Source organism: Dromiciops gliroides, chromosome 6 (genome assembly GCF_019393635.1).
Source record: "Dromiciops gliroides isolate mDroGli1 chromosome 6, mDroGli1.pri, whole genome shotgun sequence".
Classification (NCBI taxonomy): Eukaryota; Metazoa; Chordata; class Mammalia; order Microbiotheria; family Microbiotheriidae; genus Dromiciops; species Dromiciops gliroides.
The window spans coordinates 9,205,149-9,226,495 of NC_057866.1; the positions used below are offsets into that span (position 1 = coordinate 9,205,149).

The 21,347-nt window shown below is 57.5% G+C and overlaps 2 protein-coding genes across 6 annotated transcripts; one reads left to right on the forward strand and one right to left on the reverse strand.

The window, feature by feature from the left end:
* The first annotated feature begins 577 nt into the window (after positions 1-577).
* EFEMP2 (EGF containing fibulin extracellular matrix protein 2) lies at positions 578-11,214 on the forward strand. Its single transcript, XM_043970684.1, is given in 12 exon segments — positions 578-689; positions 1,882-1,984; positions 2,747-2,795; positions 5,331-5,455; positions 5,457-5,562; positions 7,306-7,428; positions 7,572-7,688; positions 7,809-7,928; positions 9,004-9,123; positions 9,209-9,335; positions 9,840-10,035; positions 10,986-11,214. Coding segments are annotated over 11 exon segments (1,347 nt in total). The 5' UTR covers positions 578-689; position 1,882; the 3' UTR covers positions 11,148-11,214.
* On the reverse strand, positions 11,204-21,235 carry MUS81 (MUS81 structure-specific endonuclease subunit). Of its 5 annotated transcripts, none has more exons than XM_043970679.1 (18): positions 20,829-21,235; positions 19,577-20,701; positions 19,054-19,477; positions 18,598-18,739; positions 17,848-17,927; positions 17,026-17,124; positions 16,863-16,931; positions 16,503-16,591; positions 16,258-16,407; positions 16,049-16,144; positions 15,378-15,499; positions 15,157-15,254; positions 14,751-14,867; positions 14,576-14,671; positions 14,378-14,491; positions 14,166-14,269; positions 11,952-12,035; positions 11,204-11,857 (listed from the first exon to the last, which is right to left on the reverse strand). In XM_043970679.1, the coding sequence occupies exons 3-18, from the start codon at positions 19,183-19,185 to the stop codon at positions 11,791-11,793; spliced, it is 1,659 nt and encodes a 552-aa protein (XP_043826614.1). In that variant the 5' UTR covers positions 19,186-19,477; positions 19,577-20,701; positions 20,829-21,235; the 3' UTR covers positions 11,204-11,790. The 5 variants fall into 5 exon arrangements, with proteins under 5 accessions (XP_043826614.1, XP_043826613.1, XP_043826615.1 ...); XM_043970678.1 differs by having other exon boundaries at positions 19,577-19,731; positions 20,508-21,235; XM_043970680.1 differs by having other exon boundaries at positions 16,076-16,144; positions 19,577-21,235.
* Between the last annotated feature and the right edge of the window lie 112 nt (positions 21,236-21,347).

Genomic DNA, 21,347 nt, shown 5'->3' on the forward strand with positions numbered 1-21,347 from the left:
ACTGGGAGGGGACAGGAGAGTGTGTGTGTGTGTGTGTGTGTGCGTGTGTGTGAGTGTGTGTGTGAGTGTGAGTGTGTGTGTGTGTGCATGTGTAGGGGGCATCAGGATCTTCTTCTGTTCTAGCCCAGGGGAATTAGGGGATGGGGGAAAGTGCCTCTGGGTATCTCAGTTTCAAGGTGATGGTTTTGGGGGGCCCCAGAGTGTTTCTGTTCCAACTGGGGAAATTGGGGGTTTAGGGGGTCCCAGTTCTAGCCTGAACTCTGGGTGACTCAACTGCAGACCTGAGTATTGGCAGCCTCAGACTGTTTCTTGCTCATCAGAAGCTCAGAGACAGTGAGACCCGAAGGAGACCGGGAGGCAGCCAGCCACCCTGGCCCTAGTCCTGGCCTTGGCCTTGGCCGGCCCGTTCGTGTAGTCCGAGCTGGCTGGGCGGGGCGGGTTGGGACGGGGCGGCCGCCAGCCTGGGCTGCGCGGAGGCCGGCCGCCGGTGGGCTCGCTCGGGCTCGGGTCCCTCCCCCTGGCTCAGGCTCAGGAATCCGTGTCGTGTCCGGGGCGGGCTGGGGGGCGGGGGGCGGCCGCTTCCTGGGGCCGCTTGTCCAGGGAGCGGAGCCTCGCCAAGCCCACAGGCTCAGAGCAGCCCGGAGCCCCGGGGGCCGCGGGGGGTGGGCTCGGGGTCGCCCCAGCCTCAAGTAAGTGTTGGGAGCCCGGGGGCTGGGAGATGGGACGCCAGGGCCCCAGCTGAACGGAAACTGCCGACTCAGCGGAATGGCCGATGGGTGGGGGGAGGGGAGAATTGGAAAGTTTGGGGAGGTGAAGATAAGGCCGAGTCCCTCTTCCCTTGGCCCTGACAAGGAGCTCCCAGCCCTCTTGGACCCTAAACTGCAGGAAGAGGAGCACAATGGAGCCCAGCCCACTTGGACCCCAAACTGTGGGAGGAGGGGCACAATGATTCTGGGAGGCCTGGGGCCTTGGGGCTGAGGAGTGAGGTTGGTCCCACTTCCCCTGGGAGAGTTGGAGTGGAGGTTGACGGCAGGGGTCCTGTGCCTTCGGCTGCAAGGGGAGAGGTGGCACTAGGGGACCGAGAAGGAGGTCAGCCCCATTTCCTTTGGGTGAGCTGAGGGGCAGAACAGTCTGGGTCCTATGGGAAGAAATTGGTGTGGGGAGGAGGCGCACAAAACGGCTGGGGCCCCTGGGGAGAGGTGGGGGAAGAACAACCTGGATCCAATGGGAAAGGCTGGAGCGGGGCGGGTGAAGGAAGAACAATTTATTCCCCTGGGGAGAAGAGAGGAGCAGAACAGCTGGGTTCTGTGGACAGAGGTGAGGGGCAGAACAGCTGGGTTCTCTAGGGAGAGCTGGAACCTACAGGAAGAGCTGGTGGAGGAAACCCTGCTACAAAGGGAGAACTGGAGGGTAGGGGACACCTAGGAATAAGAACCTTCCTAACTCCACACTTCTGAGCAAAGGTTGGACAGGGGCTCTGTTGGAAGAACCTTCCTGGGGCATTGAGGGCTGGGAGGAAAAGGAGGCACCAGAATGCTGGGTGCTTGTAGGGAGAGCCAGGACTGGAAAGCTTAAAGGGAGGGCTGGGGCTGGAGGCTGGGGGCTAGGGAAGCCAAGAAGGAAGGTCCCTCACATCCAGGAGCAGACTGTGTCCAGAGAAGTCAGACATCTGGGGCTTGGTGGATGTGGGGAATAGACTGGCCACACTTCCCTGCCCAGAGGCAGAGCTGCATATGTGAGGCTTGTCTGAGAGGGAGAGAGCTGGGGCTGAGGCAGGATACCTGGGACCTGAGAGCCAGCAGGGGTTTAACAGCCGACGGGACAGGACCAAGACGTGGAGGCAGGCAAGGCTGAGGCAGGGCTCTCCTTCTCTGGCCCTAGGATGCTGCCTCTTGTTTGCTTTCTCCGTGGGCAGCTGTTATTGCTGCTACTTCTTCTGGGCACGGCATCTCCCCAGGACGCTGAGGAGCCAGACAGTTACATGGTGGGTACCCTGGAATTGTGACAGGTGGGGGTGGGGGTGGAGGGGTAGGGAGAGCCGTGGGGAAACTGAGGGTGGGACATGGAGGAGAAAAGGAGAAACCACAGAAAGTCATGAGGAGACTGGGGGAAGGTGAAGGGTTTGGGGAGGATCCTTACAATCTCCCGGCCAAGCCCAAAAGAGTCAGCTGGTATGACTGATCAAGTGCTGGGCTTGGAGGTGGGAAGAGCTAGGTTCGAATCCTGCCTCAAATCCTAGTTTTGTGAGCCTGGGCTAGTCTCTCCACTTCTCTGTCTCAGGGTAACAACCACAACTGACCTAGAGGGTTCTTGTGATAATAAAATAATCTTCAAAAAGCACTGGGCTAGGGGCAGCTAGGTGGCACAGTGGATAAAGCACTGGCCCTGGATTCAGGAGTACCTGAGTTCAAATCTGGCCTCAGACACTTGTGTGACCCTGGGCAAATCACTTAACCCCCATTACCCTGCAAAACAAACAAACAACAAAAAAACCCCAATTTATTGGATTCAGGAGGACCTGAGTTCAAATCCAGCCTCAGACACTTGACACTTACTAGCTGTGTGACCCTGGGCAAGTCACTTAACCCCCATTGCCCTGAAAAAAAAAAAAAGCACTGGGCAGACCTTAAAGCCCTTCCCCACTGCCACCCCCCTCCCCAAGCCCAGTGACTAAGGCTTCTGGCTAGGAGTTAAGAGTTTTAGAGCCTGTCATAAGGTTGACCTTGCTTCCCTCTTGCTGCTCTAGGAGTGTACAGATGGCTATGAGTGGGACACAGAGAGTCAGCACTGTAAGGGTGAGTATGAGACCGGGAACTAGGGACTGGGATTTGGCTCCCAGCTGGGCCAAGAGGAAGGAGGGCATCTTTCCCAGAGAACCAAAATGAAGGCTCTGATACTGGCCATAGAAAGAAGCTTAGGCATCATATAGTGCCACCTCCCCACTTATAGACCAGGAGGGGGGGGTGACTTGCCTGGGGTCCCACCATAGCAGTGAGTGGTCCAGTTGGGATTTGAATCCATTTTCTCACTCTGCCTTCCTTGGTTCCTTTTTCTATGAAGGGGAGACAGAAGGAGACTGACCTGGCTATCATTGCAGGGGTGTGGAGAGCTTGAAATGTGAAGCACCAGCCTTAAGTTGTGGCATTGGGAGTCACCAGTATCAGAGAGGCAGGTGGTGTCAGGAGCCCCAGGCTCAGACCCTTCAAGTCTCCCCTGGTCACCCATGGCCAGTCCCATGACTCCTCTGAGTCTGTCTCTTTGTCTGTAAAAGGGGAATGCTAATACCACTGACTCTTCCGGGGTTGTTGTGAAAAGCACTTTGTAATCCTCCATGCAGCAGCAAACTTTTATTAAACACCTGCTTACTACATTAGAGGCACTGGATGCAAAGACCAGACCCAATCAAAGTGAAACAGTTCCTGCCCTCAGGGAGTTTATATTCCAACAGCTGACATGGAAGTAGTTACACATGGAGCTGCTACACCCAGAAGGAAAGTCAGTGGGGGACTAGGACAAAGTAAAGGATCTAAGTATAAAGTATGTCTAAAGTATTTAGGAGTGATATAAAGGAACACTGAGGGAGGCCTCTGTAGGAGGTAGCCCTTGACTCCTCTTTGAAGGAGGCTGGGAGTTCTGAGACAGGAGCAGCTAGTGCACAGAAAGGGAGATGAGGGCCCAAGTTTGGGAAACATTAGCTAGATTACTTTGACTCAAAGGGAAAGTGCATGGAGAATAAGAGGGAACAAGACTGGAGTGGTAGGTGGGAGCCAGACTGCACAGCATTTTGTTTTATCCTAGAGGCACTAGGGAGCTATTGAATATTTTTGAGCAAGGGAGCAACTGTCCTTTAGAAATAGCACTTTGGGCATCTGTGTGGAGGATGGATTAGCAGGGGAAAGCCTGGAATCAGGAAGGCCAATTCAGAAATAAAGTGGTGGCTGTATTGAGGGGAGGAAAGGGGGACAGATGGGAGATCTTGTTAACTGAAGGAAAGGGAAGAGACAAGTTTGCAAAAGTGAGTGACTGGAAGGATGGTGACATCCTCAACAAACAGAAAGAAGTTTGGAGGAGGGATGAGTTTGGGAAGATGTACGATGTCCGAGTTCCAGCTTGGACATGTTGGTTTCAAGAATTCAATGGGACATCCAGGCATGCAAGTCCAACAGGCAGTTTGATGGGGAAGTGGAGCTCAGGAGTCGGTAAAGAGGGGACATGGAGATTATTATCGCCCTTCGCTGGTCTTGCTGCTCACTTGGGCCCAGGGTCAGGCCAGTGCTTTCTGGTCTGTGACAGCCTGACCCCAAAGTCGGCTGATTTCTCAGAAACCTGCAGACCAGGCTTATAGCAGCCGGACTGGTCTTATGCCTTCTGCCCCCTACTGCTTTGGGGTCCTGGAAGATGGCCCCTCCCAGGCAGTCTCTGAAAGACAAAGATGTTGTCCATTGCTGCTAGCGGGGCTTCCCTGGCCCAGGCTGAGTCACAACTAGGCACTGATGGCCCTCCCCTCGTTCTGGGGGTCATAGACCTCCTTAAGCATGAGGTCATTCCTTGGGGTGGGGAGGGCCAGTGGGAATAGGCGGGGCTATTTCTAGGATACAGGGAACTTGTGAAGAGGACTAGAGTCCAATGCTTTGGTGGGGGGTCCTTTCTTGTAGCCCCAAGTCAATAGGCTGGCCTGCGTCAGTACTTGGGAAGCCAAGCAGTGGGGGAGGCAGAGGCTGTGTGCAGCCTGCAATTTGAAAAGAACTCCTATGTAGAAAAAGAATTCCCAGAATTGCCAGCTTTCAGCCCTGGGCCTGAACTAGAAGCCAGGAGAAAGTGGCAAAGTCCTTTCTCCTCCCTGTGCCGCAGCTTCTCCAGCTGGGAGAGGGAGGGGGTGGCCTCGGTTTCCCCAGTGTCTCTTCTAGCTCTAAGCCCTGTCATCACCTCTGGGCTGGGTGGCCTTGCCACAAGGTCCCCCCCCTCTGGGAGTCACAGATTTCCCAATTCTACAGTGAGGCCCGTGTCACAGCCTCATCCCCCTTCTGTCCCCTCCCAGAGAATGGACGTCTCTTGGCATGATTCTCCCTGAGCTGGCAGAGGGCATCCCCAGTGCTTGGTTCTCTCTGGTTTTGCTTTTGCAGGGCAATGGGGGTTAAGTGACATGCCCAGGGTCACATAGCTAGTAAGTGTCAAGGGTCTGAGGCCAGATTTGAACTCCGGTCCTCCTGAATCCAGAGCTGGTGCTCTATCCACTGCACCACCTAGTTGCCCCAAGTTGGTTCTCTCTAGCTGGAACTTTCTGAGCTGCCCCCTCGCCCAGCTGTCTCCCCATCCCACTCTGCCCACAGATGTGAACGAGTGCGAGACCATCCCCGACGCGTGCAAGGGGGAGATGAAGTGTATCAACCACTACGGGGGCTACCTGTGCCTGCCTCGCTCAGCTGCTGTCATCAATGATGTCCATTCAGAGGGGGGGGCCCCCTCCCCGGCCAAGGCCTCCCAGGCCTCCAGCCCCTGGTCCACCAAGACCCAACCCCTGCCTGCGGGGTTATGAGCCTGATGGTCAGGACAACTGTGTGGGTGAGTGGGGGGGGGGCTGTTCTCCCACGGAAGAGGCTCCCCAGCTTCCTCCCCAGGGGCAGTGAGCAGCATGGAAGGGGGTGCTGCCTTTTCTAGTGATAGGGGAATCTGGCAGCAGACTGACTTTAAGGGGAGAGGTAAGGAGTTCAGTTTGGACCACAATGACTTTGAGAGGCTCGAGGGGCAACCATCAGGGCCCCAATCCTTCATTGCTTTTTGGCTGTTTGAAGTTTTTCTTTTTTAAGCACAAAGACTTCTTATTCTTTTTATTTCGATCCCAAATTCTTTCCCTGTGAGGAGGCAAGAAAACCAAAGGGATCTCAGCCAAGCAGGCAGCCCTTTGCAGGAGCCCTGCACTTCCTGCCCCCAGCTGGGCCTTCCCACCTCCCTCCCTGCCTGGCTGCAGCAGCTTTCTTCCCTCTTCCGTGCACATGTAGTAGCACCCTTCACACAGGGGCCCACGGAAAGTTGCTCCAACCACACTCAAAACCATAACCTATCCATGTGTCTACTTTGCTTGGGCAGCCTGTGTACCCACTGGTGAAGAGCAAATTCAGTGACAAGGGCTTTCCCTTGTGCACAGCTGTGGTACACCCTCTTACAGGTTCTTCTATTACTGCCCAGGGACCACCAGGGACCTGGGGAAATGTTTTAGGGGGGCACACATAGGGTCCACATGTGAAGTAACACATCCCGGGAGCCCATGTGACCAAGGCGCACATATGGAGGGATATATGTGACCAGGATATGGGAATGGCCCAAGTGTCTCATGCCTCCAATGCTGCAGAAGTCCTCCAATGTGGAGGGGGCAATGAGGGTTAAGTGACTTGCCCAGGGTCACACAGCTAGTGTCAAGTGTCTGAGGCCAGATTTGAACTCGGGTCCTCCTGAATCCAGGGCCAGTGCTTTATCCACTGTGCCCCCTAGCTGCCCCCATTTGTGGACTCTGTTGCTCTTTTCTGGGCATCAAATCCTTCATCCTCTCCTGTTTCCCTTCTCCATCCATGGGCACCTCTGCTGGTCCTGTGGTGCCCAAGCTGTTTCCTGCTACCATCTGCTGGGCTTCAGCCATTCATTCTCTTCAGGAACATCTACCACTCTCTTTGTTTCTGCTAGGGTGTAGAAACTAGATTCTCCTGGCAAAGGCCAGCTCTCTTTCGGGGTATAGTGGAGGGCTACTATAACCTGGCTAGAAAGTTTAAAAAAAAAACCCTCAGATATCCTAGGTTAAGATTGTCTTTTGGGGGTGGGTGGGGGTGTGATCGTGAAGTCAGGGCCTCAGGTAACTATTTGGCTTGTGGATAGACAATTGCTTTAGCTTTTGCTGAAAGTACTTACACTAAAGCCTCATCTTAGTTCCCATAATGCTCCCTGATTGGCATAAGAATGAGTCCAAGGTCAAGTGCTCAAGGGCCAGCAGGGCCATTGCCCCTGCTCCACATTTTTGCCTTTTTTATGTAGATCTGTGAGAACAGAATGACCCAATTTGGGGTGGGAGAAGCGTTCAGCAGGGAGACTCTCAGAGGGCACCCCTCATTTTATGGGTGTCACAAACAGCTTTGTAGCCAAGTGCACAAGCTGTGCACGGTTCCCATACCTCACTGGCTCTGAGCCCCCAAGGCATTCTGGTCTCGGAGGCTGGCGTGTCTCTCCTCACCCCTGCACAGCTGTGATCTGTCCCCCATACACCCATGGTGGCTCTGTGTATGCACCCTGGATCTGACCTACATTTCTGGGTTCCAGACATAGATGAGTGTGAACTTGACCTCCATGACTGTCGTCCCAGTCAAGAGTGCCACAACCTAGCTGGCTCCTTCCACTGCTCTTGTCCTGATGGCTACAGAAAAGTGGGCTCTGAGTGTGTGGGTGAGTGAGACCATCCCAGCCCCACCCCTCCTGCCCCATCTCCTGCTCCCTGAAGGTGATTAAAGGCTGAAGTCCAGCAACCCTAGCCTTCCTCTCTGTTGTCCTTCTGAAATGCCTGACCTCTGACCCCTGTCCCCCCCCAGACATAGATGAATGTCGATCCCGCTACTGTCAGCACCGATGTGTCAATGTTCCTGGCTCCTTCACCTGCCAGTGTGAGCCTGGCTTCCAGCTCGGGCCCAACAACCGCTCTTGCGTAGGTAAGACCACCTGGGGATAGGGCTGGGAGCCCAGGATGGGCAGCAGGGGGCATGGAGAGGGGATCAGGTCCTCTGCTGAGGTCCCACTCTGGCCCTGGGCCTGGCTTCTGCTGTCTCCAGATGTGAATGAGTGCGAGATGGGGGCACCTTGCGAACAACGATGCTTCAACTCCTATGGGACCTTCCTTTGCCGCTGCAACCAAGGCTATGAACTACATCGGGATGGCTTCTCCTGCAATGGTGACTGGTCCCCATTGGGTGACTGCTCTGTCCCAGGCCCTGCCCCTGAGGGGACCCCACTAGACAGTGTCTAGACAGCCTTCTGAGGCGGAATATGAGTGATGCTTGTCTCTGGAGTACTGACTCAGTGCAGCAGGAAGTTGGAGAGCCACAGAATGTCAGGGCTAGGAGGGCCCTTAGAACATAGAACATCCAAATTGGGAGGGACCCTAGAACACAGAATGTCAGAACTGGAGTTGCCAGGGGGTCCTTTAGAAGATGCCAAGCAAGGGGCAGCTAGGTGGCACAGTGGATAGAGCATCGGGCCTGGATTCAGGAGGACCTGAGTTCAAATTCAACCTCAGACACTTGATACTTACTAGCTGTGTGACCCTGGGCAAGTCACTTAACTCCAATTGCCTCACCAAAAAAAAAAAAGAAAAAAAAAAAGATGCCAAGCATATGAAGCTTGGGAGATCCCTTAGCCCACAGAATGTGAGACCCTGAAGGGATGCTGGAACATTGAACATCAGAGCAGGAAAGAATCTCGGAGTCCTTTAAGTCAAGCAGAATCCCCAGTGGAAGAATGCCGTTTTGTTCAGTTTTGCAGCTCAATAGTAGGTGTCTGGTCTCCCAGAAGGCAGCTCAGGGTGGGGCAGAACTGAGGGTTTCACTCTTGCCCAGTTCCATTCAACTGAACAAGAGAGTTTGAAGCTCCCATCTGCGGGGCTTGCTCTGCCTGAGGCCTCCCCCTCAGAAGCCCTCCTCTTGTACTGGCCTCCCTCAGCCTCTTGTTGGGAGGGGATGTGGGCCTGATGTCTGCTGGCCCTTTGTGCACCTCCAGGCTCTCGGGAAATGTTGGCTGCCTGGATCTACTGATGGGGTGCTGAGCCCAGCCTCAGCTACCCTGCCTCCTGTACTTGAACTAACTGGAGAGCATGAATAACGGGGGTGGCCAGAGACAGGCTCTTCCTCTGAGGCTGCTGTCTTCCTAGGGCTCCATCTATCATGGCCCCGTGCCTCCCTCCCCCAGGCCCGAGTCCAGCACAGACACCCATTTCTGACTTCCTGTCCAATCCCTGTCCATCTCCTGCAGACATTGACGAATGCAGACATTCCACTTACCTCTGCCAATATCACTGTTCCAACGAGCCGGGCCGATTCTCCTGCCACTGCCCCCAAGGTTACCAGCTGCTGGGCACCCGCCTCTGCCAAGGTTAGCTGGGCTGGGGGCAGTGGGGACACCTTGGGGGGACACATGCTTGGCTTCCAGGCCACCCCTCACCTTTCACCCCTGGCAGACATAGATGAGTGTGAATCCGGCACCCACCAGTGTTCCGATGGCCAGAGCTGTGTCAATTTCCATGGAGGTTACCGCTGTGTGGAGACCAACCGGTGCTCGGAGCCCTACGTCCAGGTGTCTGACAAGTGAGTCCATCCCAGGTGGGAGCCTGGGTGCCTTGCCTACAGCCAAGACTTCCCCAAACTAGGCAGAAAAGAGAATACAGACTAAGAGTGGGGAGGGGCAATAGAGAGAGGTGAGACGGACAGCCAGGGAGAGCCAGAGAGCATAAGTGCTTGGCACATGCCGGGTCCCTAAGTGATGGGAATCCAAACCCCAGAAGGCAGGCCTGCCCCCAAGCAGCTTACACTCTGGGATGAGTTGGGACCAAACGGGATCAGAGCTGGGAGGTGACAGGAGAGGGAGGTAATGATGAGGTTCAGAGCATAGGCACAATATGCCCATGTGGCCAGGACCACAGGTGGGCCAAGCTAGAGAGGTCTTAGAGCAAGGAAGGGCAGCCGTGCCCCTGGCTCAGGGATGGCCAGGAGGAGATCCCAGGTCTCTCAACTTCTGGGCCCCTGGAGTGGGGCAGAGGGACTGGAACCATCATTCCCAGGACCTGGCCTGACCACTCACTGGTCCTCTAGCCGGTGCCTCTGCCCAGCATCCAACCCCCGGTGCCGGGAGCAGCCATCCTCCATCGTTCACCGCTACATGAGCATCACGTCGGAGCGCAGCGTCCCTGCAGACGTCTTCCAGATTCAGGCCACTTCTGTTTACCCTGGTGCCTACAATGCCTTCCAGATCCGGGCTGGAAACCCCCAGGGAGACTTCTATATCAGGGTATGCAGAATGGGAGCAGCAGGGCAGGCCAGAGCAAAGCCCTCCTCTAACTCTGTCTCTGGGAGGCCAGAGGGCTCCCCCTTCTGGGGTCTCCCCTCAGAGAACTCAGGTCCCATTTGGTAATCACCAGCTGTGTGCCATACAAGAAGAATCCCTGACCCAGAACTCACATCAGTGAAACCCTCTGGATACACAAGGCAGTTTGGGGCCCAGAATCTGACACCAAGGATTAAGGACTTAAGTCAGTCTGTTGTCTGGGGGGTCCAGGAGCTGGGTCTTGAGTGGGCTACAAATGGTGAGGAGAAAGTGCCATGAAGGCAAGCCAGCAAACGGTCTTGGGAAAGACCCCAGGTCTAGGGCCAGAAGGAACTGCAGAGGCTATCAAATCCAAGCCATTCATTTTAGAGATGAGCAAACCGAGGCCCAGGGAGGTAAGGGAACTTGGTCCCTTCCTTCCCCCTTCCCTTCTGCCCCTCAGGGAGTGAGTTATGGGGGCAGGGAAGCCAGAGGCCAAAGTGATGGAAGGGCCTTAGAACAGAGAACAGGAAACATTAAACCATGGCGCCTGGGGATCTCTTCTCCATGACTGTGGGAGAGGTGATGGAAGGGCCTTAGAACACGGGATGTCGGGGGCGGCTAGGTGGCACAGTGGATAAAGCACCGGCCCTGGATTCAGGAGTACCTGAGTTCAAATCCGGCCTCAGACACTTGACACTTACTAGCTGTGTGACCCTGGGCAAGTCACTTAACTTAACCCCGCAAAAAAAAAAAAAAAAAAGAACACTGGATGTCTGGGGTGGGCAGTGGAACCTTAGAACAGAGAACAGAGAACATTGAACATTAAGTCCTGGGGCATGTCTTCTCCAGGACTATTGGAGGGAAGGGCTCCAGTCCCCCTACTGTGTCCAAACTCTCTCTCTCTCTCTCTCTCTCTCTCTCCTTTCTTACAGCAAATCAACAACATCAGCGCGATGCTGGTTCTGGCTCGGCCTGTGACGGGGCCTCGTGAGTATGTTCTGGACTTGGAGATGGTCACCATGAACTCCCTCATGAGCTACCGGGCCAGCTCTGTGCTGAGGCTCACTGTCTTTGTGGGGGCCTATGCCTTCTAGGAGCCTGGGGGAGGGAAGGGGGGCTTCCCTGTGAAAACATCAGCAGCTGTTCAGGAATAGAGAAAAATCAATAAAAAGAGAAAAATCTTATGGGACTGATGGGTGTGGGGCTGCCATGGTGGGGAAAGAGAAAACAGACCCTGTCTGGATGATCAGACTTGTCCAGGGTCACATAAGCTGGTAATAGGCCCTCCGTTCCTAGTCCTGGGGTTCTTCTGTAGGGTGGGGAAGAGGCTGCGAGGCAGGCTCAGAAAAGCCCAGGTTTGCCCCTCATTGAAGGGGGAGAGGCCCTTTCCTGGCTGAGCCTCAGTTTCTTTGCCAGAACCGCCTTAGGGAAGGTCCTTGCCTGACCCTCCTCAGCTGCCCCCAGGCACTGGGCCAAGTCCAGGCGTGCCCCACTTCCACTGCTCCCTGGTACCCTGTGCATCTTGAGAGCCAACATTGACTGACAGAGCCCTTCAAAGGGGGCAAAGCGCCTCATCACTGTGGTTCTCCAGGGGCCAACTCCAAGGCTCCAGTCAGTGATTACTCACCCCCTGCGGAGAGTCTCAGACTTTTATTAGATCCAGAACATTTCTTGTCCAATTCCCCACCCCTCACCCCCCACCCCTGGGCCATGCGCTGTGTCTGCTCTGGGCTGGGCTCAGGGCAGTGGCCCAGGGGTACAATAGAGCTGGCACAGGGTTCGGCTCAGGGCTGGGCCCAGGTTCCTGTAAGAGGAGGGGAGAGAGAGGTGACTGGGGAGGCCTGGTCAAAGCCACCCCGTCCCAGGCCCCTCCTGCCTCCCCCACCCCACCCCCTCACCTCTGTAGGCGCCCACACTTGATAGAACTCAGCAGTTTCTCTTGTTCTTGGGGACTGCTGCAGGCATCATAGGCAGCCAGGAGGCTGAGCACAAGATAGGACAGACAGAGCCTTTGAAAAGCTGAGCGGCAGAAGCACTGCATCGACCCCCTCCCCCAGTGCATGCTGGGATCCTCTTGCCACCAAGGCTGGCTTGCTGAGGGGTGGGCAGAAGAGTGCTAGGCCCTATTCCTGTGCCCAGGGGACTCACAGTTAGGTCAGGGAGACTAGCCTCAACCCCCGGGGAGAACTGATCAAGCTTCCAGTCAAGGGAGACCCCCAGGGTCCCTGAGACGTGTGGGCTGAGGGGGCGTTCAAATCCCACTTCTGACATCAGCTGTGTGACTGGGAGAATGCTTAACCTCTCAGACTTGGCTTCCCCTTCTGTAAAATCTGGATCACTACATTAGTACCGCCTACCTCAAAGAGTTCTTCCACTACTCCTTCCTCGGTGATTCTATTTTTCGCTCCTTGAACCTCTCATATCTTTCTCTCTCTCCACTGTCAGCTAAGAACTTACCTCTTATTCTTTTTTTGGGGGGGGGTCTACTTTTTTTTAAGTCATAAAAGTATTTTATTATTTTCCAATTACACGTAAAGAGACTTACCTCTTATTTTTTTGTTTTGTTTTGGTTTTTTTTGGTTTTGGTTTTTTGCGGGGCAATGGGGGTTAAGTGACTTGCCCGGATTTGAACTCAGGTACTCCTGAATCCAAGGCCGGTGCTTTAACCACTGCGCCATCTAGCTGCCCCCCACCTCTTATTTTTTTAAGAAAATCAAACCCATTTGCCATGTGCTCTCTCATCTCTCCAGTCCTCAGAACTATTTGATCTCCCCCCAATCACCTCCTCTACTCCTATCTCAAGAAATGTGGCTGCCCCCCCATCTTCACTCAGCAAATCCAATCTTCCGTTCTTCCACCATCCATCAGCCTCATTGTCCCCTCTAGCTAACTGACCTAACCCTCTCTTCCCTTTTGTAGCCAAACCATAGAACAAGCCATCTACACCACCTCTTCCTCTGCCTTCTCTCCACTTTCTCGGCAGCCTGGATCCCCCGACCTCACTGGTCCGTCAAAACTGTTCTCTCCACAGTTACTAATGACCTCTTCTCTTCATCCTTCTGACACTCCTCAGCCTCTGACGCTGCTGGTCATACCTGCTCTTTCCAATTCTCCTATCTTCCTTCTCAGTCTCCAGCCGGATGCTCCTCTATATCCCTCCCCAAGATCCTATCCGGGGTTCTTCTCTCCCTACACTCACCCAGAATCCTCTGAACTCAGCTGTCCTCTCTCCTGACCCTTTCCCCTTGCACCACATCCCAAATTTCACTGGAGGTTTAGAACTGAACTTGGTGCCTGCCCAGCTGACTTTGGTCTCTTCCCCCCAATTTCCCTGGGCACCATCCTCAGCTCCCACTCTCAGTCCCCAGCTCTCTCCGCTGACAGACCGCACAGTACAGGGGCTCAGCCTCTCTGGCCTGGACTCCAACCTGTCATCTACATAGTGGCCAAAATGACCTTCCAAAAGCACACTAGGGCTCCCTGGGCCCTTTTGCAGGCCTCTAAGTTGGCACCGAGCCTTTCCAAATGCCTCCCCTCCAGGCACTCTCCAAACCACCACCAGACAGGCCTCCCCCTCCCACCTTCATGCCTCTTCACCTCCACCTCCTAGCAAACCTGGCTCTCTTGCTGGCAAGGAAGCCTCTCCCAGGGCCCGTCACTGCTCCAGGGACTTTGGCACATGAGCCACACAGGCCTACACCGCCTCCATTAGAACAGAAGACCCCTGAGGGCAGGGCCCTTTTTGTTTTCTAGCTGAGTACCAGGCAGAGAATGCTCAACAACCTTGCTGACTGGGGACTACCACTGCCTCAATGCCTCGCACTATCTCTGTAGCTGTCACCGAAGGCTTTTCCCATAACCACCCTGTGAGGAAATAAAAAAACCAACCCACTTTACAGATGGGTCAACTCTGCACCCTTCCCCCACCCCCAAACTGAGGTCCCATGGCTGTCCTCGGTGCCACGGAGGCTTGTTGTTCCATAACTGGTGCCAGTGAAAAGTGAGCAATGGGCCTTCTGGGTGGGAAAGAGCGCACGAGCCCGGAAAGGAAGGAGGAGAAAGGAGGGGGGCAGTGGCAGGTGTGAGGGCGGGCGGCCAGCCTGCCCACCTACCTGGCAGGGGTGCTATACTTCTCCAGCAGGGCAGCGGCCTTCTCCCCGCTCACCCCCCGCACCTGCATCAGCTGCCTGGCAAACACCTCTCTCACCGACTGGGCCTGGCAAGGGAGGGAAGGAGGGGGGGTCTCAGGAGGAAGCCTCAGGATTGGAGAGCCGGGGAGAAGGGGAAGGACACAGGGTTGGGGTGAGGTGAGACAGGGGCTCACCTTGTTTTTCATGGCCCCTTCGTTGAAATCACTGAAGGTGAAAAGGGAACAGGGTGGGTTCCTGGCCCCAGGGTCTCTCTCGTCCCCCCAGGTTCGGCGCCGTAGAATCTGACCCTGACAAAGAAAAGATGTGGATGGGCCTTTCCAGGCCAATCATCCATCACGCCCCCCGCCTGATCAGTGGCAGCCCCCCATTACCTCATAGAGTCTCTGCAGAGCTCGGGTGAGGAGAGCCAGATAGGCAGTGGACTCCTTCAGATCCGACGTGCGTTTCACGAAGAAGCCGTCGATCACCTGAGACGGGATTGGGAAGGTGAGGGCCCTGCCGGTGGCTTCCCAAGGGCCCCGGGCCCCCTGCTCTCCCCAACCTCACCTGAGTGTTGGTGACGGCCTGCAGCAGGGTACTCTCGGGGAGGCTGAGGCTGTGGGAAGAGCCATGATCCTCCACCAGGTACACCCTGTGGCTGAGGCCACAGCGTTTGAGGCGGAACTGGAGAAGTTGGGGCCACAAGGGTCAGGTCTGGGGGGGTCTCTAGGTCCACAGGGCTTTCCCGGCCACATCCCACATGCTCGGCATCATTAAGAAACTGAGGTCCAAAATGGGAAGTGCCTGCCCAAGAGCTCATGGCCAACGGTCAGGACTTGAACCCAGCCAGAGGAGAAAGGATTCTAGAGTTCTAGGGAATGGGCTCATTTTATAGATGGAGGCACTAAGACACAGAGAAGGGGGGCCCCCACGTGGTCTCAGGCAGGACTGGCAGCTCCAGGCCTCTCCCTACCTTCTGCTCTCGAAAGCGCCCATCGATGATGCTGCCACACAGGTCATCCAGACGCTTCCTCTCGACCACATGGTCCAGGACGAGCTCGACAGGCCGGGCTGGGGGCAGCGGCTGCGTTGGCTCAGCCTGCCACCATCACCTGCCCCCACCCCCGTCCATCTACTCCCCTCTGCCGCCCCCCCCCCCCCCCCGCCCCAGTGTACACTCCTCCTCTGCCTTACTCGGCTCTCTTGGCCTTGTCTCCTGAGCCACCCAAACAAAGTCCCCAACATGCAGCTTCCGGACATCATGGGGGACCCCCAAGCGCTGCAGCTCTCTCAGAATCTCTGGTCGGTGGCTCCCCCTGCAGACACAGAGAGAGCCAGGCCATAAGCACGCCCTCTCCCCTTGACTCTGAGGACTACTGTGCTAGAGCTGGGAGTTGCCTTGGGGAGAGGTCAGAGCTGGGGGGAGGGGGCTTAGCACAGGGAAGGTCAGAGCTGGGGGGAGGGGGCTTAGCACAGGGAAGGTCAGAGCTGGGAGGAGGGGGCTTAGCACAGGGAAGGTCAGAGCTGGGGGGAGGGGGCTTAGCACAGGGAAGGTCAGAGCAGGGGGGAGGGGGCTTAGCACAGGGAAGGTCAGAGCTGGGGGGAGGGGGCTTAGCACAGGGAAGGTCAGAGCAGGGGGGAGGGGGCTTAGCACAGGGAAGGTCAGAGCTGGGGGGAGGGGGCTTAGCACAGGGAAGGTCAGAGCAGGGGGGAGGGGGCTTAGCACAGGGAAGGTCAGAGCTGGATGAAGTAAACAGGCTCAGTGTGCTTCAGAGATGTAGCCAATATTCAGTAAATAGTGGCATCTGTGAGCCCACATGCAGCACTTGGCACTCCCTGGCACAGCCTCCCTCCATCCCGCTCACCCTGTGGTCTCACTGACATCCACGCACAAGAGGATCCTGTACTGGCCTGGCCCCAGTTCGAGGGGCGGCTCTGAAGCCTGGGTCCTGGTGCTGCCTCTGTGGGGACACAGGGAATTGTGAAGAGCTGCCAAGACAACCATGCCCTCCTCTGGGGCTCTGATGGGGGCTGGGCTACTTGGCATGGGGGCCCTGAGGAGGGCGGCACTCACAGCTGAGCCATGGCTTCTTGGGGCCCCTCCTCTACCTCCCTTCCAGGGAGCTGGCTGGGTCTCAGCTGCAGACTGGCAGGGGGTGCTCCCAGCCCTTCAGCTTCTGCCAGCTTCTGGGACAGCTCCAGCCCCTCGGGCGTTAGTGAGTACCTGGGGAAGGCAGGAGAGCCAAGGGAGAAGGTGGCCCCTTGGGCCCCGGCTCAGAGCCCCCCTTGGGTTCCAGCACTGCACAGCTCGGGCCTCACCTGGCTGGCCGCTGGGTCCTCTGGATGAGGTTTCTATGAAGGAGGGAGCGCAGGGCCGGCCAGGGCTGGCTGCTGTTGTTGAGGGCCACCTGACCGGACAGGGAGAGCAAAGATCATTCCCCATAGTCCAGTGGGAAGGCCCTAGGGCTGGGCTCGGAGGACTGGGGGGTGATTCCTGCTTGTGGGTGACCTTATGAAAGTTGTTTCTCCTCTCTCAGAATGAGTAAGAGTCAGACTGCTGGGCGTTCGCTGAGCTGCTGACTTCTCTCACACCCAGAAGCCCAGTGGCTAAGGCAAGGCTGGTGGCGACTAAAGGTCTCCCATCTCGCCTCTTCGTCCCCCCCCATCCCTAGCGCTTACCCTGGGGGCTTCCTGCTCACACCTCTTCAGTAACTCCTCCTTGGTCAGGGACCCTAGGCTGCTGGGATCCTGCAACAGGAGGCAGCTGGAGGATCAGTGTCTCCCAGGGTCTCTCCATCCGGGCCATGTCCCACTGCCCACCTCACCCCCATCCCAGGCTCACCAGCTGCTCCCTGTAGAGAATCAGCAGCAGAGCTCGAGCGGCGGAGTGTCGGGGGGGCCTGTAGCTGCTGTGGCCACCAGTCTTGGGCCGACTCGGCCCCTGCAACAGACACGAGAGAGGTGTCCCTGAGTCCAGTTCCTTGATGCTGCCTGGAGGCTGGTGAACCTGAGTCCCCGAGGAAGAGGCTCATACCTGAGGGCAGGACCTTTGCCCCCAGGTCCCGGAAGCCTTTGCGGGCACCAAGTGGGCATTTGTCTTGGGCCCTCATCTTCTGTCCCCACACTATCTCAGGCCCTCCTCACCTCCAGCCTCTGCCCACTGCCATCCTCCGTCCACACAAGGAGCTCCCAAAGGGGTTTCCCTAAAGACCAGCTCTGCCCACGTCCCCTTCTACTAGATCTTGGTCAAACAGCCAGAGATTAGATGCCACAGAGGGATTCCCCCGGCCCCTTCCTGCTTTGCTTCATGTACTGCTGTCCCTGATGTCTCCACAACAGGCCACCTCTCACTGTTACACCTTTGGACAAGAGCCAACCCCACCCCCCAGAACTTGACCCTCCCTATTCTTCCTGAAGATCCTTCAAAGCTCAGCTGATGGGGAGAGGGGGATGGACCCCCGAGGAAGCAAAGGATTCCTGACCCCCCTCACTCCTGCCCCATGGCTGTTCCCTGTCCTGGGCAGACTCTCAGCTTCTCCAAGGATGGCACTGGACTGCCCCCCCCCCGAAATGCCAGGTGAGCTGTTAAATGGTTGCTCTGAGCTTTCCCTCCTTCCAGAGCTCCCCATCCCCCAAACCCAGTCTTGAGGGGGTCCCTTCTCACCAACTGAGAAGGGACTGCATCCTCTGGGGGTCTGCTCAACTCTCTTCGTGGAAGCTCAGAAATGGGCAGCTCACCTGGTCCTGGAGGAAGAATCACAGCGTCAGAACCGGATTCTCGGAGCTGGGAGTGTGTGGGTGGGTGGGGGCTCAGAACACGGTATGTCAGAGTGGAGAGTTTGGAACAGGGAATTTCAGTGTTGGGGGGCTTAGAACAGGGAATGTCAGAGTGGGGGGCTTAGAACAGGGAATGTCAGAGTGGGGGGTTTAAAACAGGGAATGTCAGAGTGGGGGGTTTAGAACAGGGAATGTCAGAGTGGGGGGGCTCAGAACAGGAATTGCCAGGGCTGGGAGGGGCCTCAGAAACCATCTCGTTGAGCCCCACATTTGGATATGAAGGAGGGCAGTGCCTAGGGCAGCTCATGGCAGAGCCGCAGCCCAGCCCTCTCTCCTGCTCTCTAGTTTGTAGTTCCTGAAGTTCGGCGACAAGAGCCTTCGAATGGGCCCCTGAAGGCTCAAGTCCCTGACCCAGCTTCCACACTTGCCAGCAAAGTGTCCTTGGCTAAGTCGCTTCTTTCTCAGAGGCTTGGTGAGGAAAATGCCTCAGCCCACTCCCCTTCGGGTGTGCTCTGCGCCAGCCTTCGTCTTTGGGCCATTTCTAAGGCCCCCCTCCCCCTCCTCGCCGGCCTGGGGCTTCGTGGGGGAGGGGGAGGGCAGTCAGAAATGAGGCCGCCCGTGGCCACCCCGCCCTCACCAGGGTCACGGCCGCCCTCGGCCCGGTGCTGTTCCAGGCGCTGGTCCAGCATCCGGCACAGCGCATCCCCAAAGTGCTGGAGAATCTTGGCTTCCTTCCCGCTTCTCAGGGGCAGGGGGTAGCGCAGCAGGGAGCGCAAGGCCTGAAGGGACACAGGGGTCGGTCCACAGGCCCCTCCGCGCCCCCCCCCAACGGACAGGAACCCAGGCAGCGCAGCCCTAAGGGCTCCAGCCCCCAGACCGGGGGCAGCAAGAGCCTGGGTGTGCCAGCCCCCTAGCCCAAGCCCACGAGGGTCCGGTGATCCTGGGCACACGTCCCCCCCAGCGCAGGGATTGGGGGCGCGTCCCGCCCCCCCTTCCCCACTACCCCTCCACCTGCCCCGCCCACGGGCAGAAGCAGCTGGCTCGCCCCGCCCAGGCCCCGCCCCCTCGCCCTCCTCCCCGTGCCCCTGCCCACCTTCTGGTAGACGAAGCGCGTCCGCTGGCCCCGGCCGGCCGCCTCGTCCCGCCACTCGCGGAGCCAGCGCACGAAGAGCGGGTTGGGGCAGGCGGGCAGTGGCCGCTTCCGGCCCAGGCGGGGCGCGGCCATGGTCCAGCCCGGCCCCGGCTGCCCCCAACTCAGACTCGAGCCGCGCTCCGAACGTCCGGGTGGGGGCGGGGCTTCGCTTCCCTCCCCGCGGCCCACGTGACCCGAGGCCCCTCCGCGGCTCCCCGGCTTCGCGGGGGTTGAGGGTGCAGACGTCACCCCCCCCCCCAGGCCACGAATGGTTCCTTCTGAACGCTGAGCTCCTCGCCGCGCTCCCCACCGCCCCTACGGCTCTCAGGATTTGGGCTCTCCCTATCGGGGCACTCGAGAGTCGAGGCTCCACCCTTTCCGCATTCTAGTGGTGGGAAAAAGGAAAAGGAGTGCTGGGCTGGGGTGGGGAGAACGGGAACAGCGCCTCCTGTGGTCGGGAGGGCGGGGGGAAAAAACCACTCACTTTGCTTCTGTTGCAATGAATGTACACTGAGCAGGATCGGTCTGGGCACCTGCAGGGAGGGTTGGGAGCCTCCGGGGGGCGTGCAGAGAGGACTGGAGGCCAGAGCACCCGCAGGGAGGGTGGGAGCCTCCGGGGGGCGTTGCAGAGGGTTGAACCTAGAGGAGCGGAGGAGGGGACTGGAGTTCAGCCGATAAAGCCTGGAGAATTCACAAAGGGGACTGGAGACCAGGGCAATCTGCAAAAGGGACTGGCTAGAGCACGGAGGACGTCCAGAGGGGACTGGATAGAGCCCGGGAGATTCTCAGAGGAACTAGATAGAGTCTGCGACATCCCGCAGAGGGACTGGATAGAGCCCGAGAGATGTCCAGAGGGACTAGATAGAAGCCCGGGAGACATCCAGAGGGGACTGGATAGAACCCGGGAGATTCGCAGAGGGACTGGACAGAACCCGGGAGATTCGCAGAGGGCCTGGATAGAGCCCGGGGGATGTCCAGAGGGGACTAGAGCTCAGAGAATTCACAAAGGGGCCTAGAACCTGGGCGGGGAGTACGCAGAGGGAGCTAGAGAGAGGAGGGCACGAGTCTTGTTAAGTCCGCCGGACTCAGAGCCTTGCATTCAATGCAGTGACCCGCGGCAGGCACAGAACTCCGCGGCCAGGCCTGCTGCACCCAAGCCGGGCTTCCCCGGAGCACTAGCTACCCTGTCTGCCCTCCCCGCAGTTTCCATATAAGGCTCAGTTTCCATATAAGGCGCGATGAACGGGTGCTCTCCCTGGCCCCGCCCCCTCCCGGCTCATGCCCTAATAAGGCGATCTGGGGCATCCCTGAGCTGCTGGCGAGCGGGTGGGTGGGGGCTGGTCTCCAGGGCGACTGGGAAGCCCGCGCCCCCTCCCCTCCCACGGGAAAGCGACGTGGCCGGCCTCCCCAGCGACCTCAGAACTATAATTCTCGGTTGCTCAGAGTCGTAGTCTCTGTCCTAGCTGGAAGTAGGCGGGGAGTAGTCTTGAGAGGGTGGGTGCGACCTTGCCTTGGGCTTGCTTTAGTTCGAGTTTTGCATCCGCCTGCCCCTCTAGCCGTGTGGCCCTGGACAGATCACTTCCTTTGCTTTGAGCCTCAGTTTTACCATCTGCAAAATGGGGGAGGCGACGACTTTGGATACTCTCCGTTAACAGTCCCGAAAATCCCAGGCATCCACATATCCGAGTGAATAAGATGGGGACACAAATCCCCCTCTCCTCCCCCCACGCCCGTACCCATGGTAATTCCGTCGTCCGTGGTGTTTTGCTCCACCTCATCCCTCTCGGTCTCTTGGTTGGGTCGGGTTTTCGGGGATACACACGGATCAGCCCATCGCCAGCTGCGGGCACTGAGGCTGCGGACCCCCACCCCCCGCCCCGAAGGGCAAAGGGGCTTCATGTGGAAGCCCACGTTCTTTGGTCTGCTGTTTCATCTCTCTTACTTTCTCCGTCTGCTGTATGTGATGCCCAGCTCCTGACACTAAAAGCTGAGCCACCCAGGCCCTCAGTTTTCCTCTCTGTAAAATGGACCCCCTTTGTTAGCTGTGAGGTGAAGATTGGAATCCAAGGACCCGAGCTCCGGGCGCTCGACCAACCAATGGAGGAGCGCTCCCGGTGATTCTGGCCCCGCCTCTCTCCGCAGGGGGCCCAACGCCTGAGTTTATCCTGTAGCGAGCGAGGCCGGGAGACTCCACTTCCCGACGTGCCCCGGGGCGGCGCAGCGTCTTCGAACTCCATTTCCCGTCGGCCCTGTCC

Coding starts and splice junctions, on each gene's coding strand:
- MUS81 (XM_043970679.1), bottom strand. CDS start 19,185: ATGGCCGCGCCCCGCCTGGGCCGGAAGCGGCCACTGCCCGCCTGCCCC. Junction 17,928..18,597: donor CGAGGGCGGCCGTGACCCTG/GTGAGGGCGGGG, acceptor TTCTTCCTCCAG/GACCAGGTGAGCTGCCCATT. Junction 17,125..17,847: donor ATGCAGTCCCTTCTCAGTTG/GTGAGAAGGGAC, acceptor TGTCTGTTGCAG/GGGCCGAGTCGGCCCAAGAC.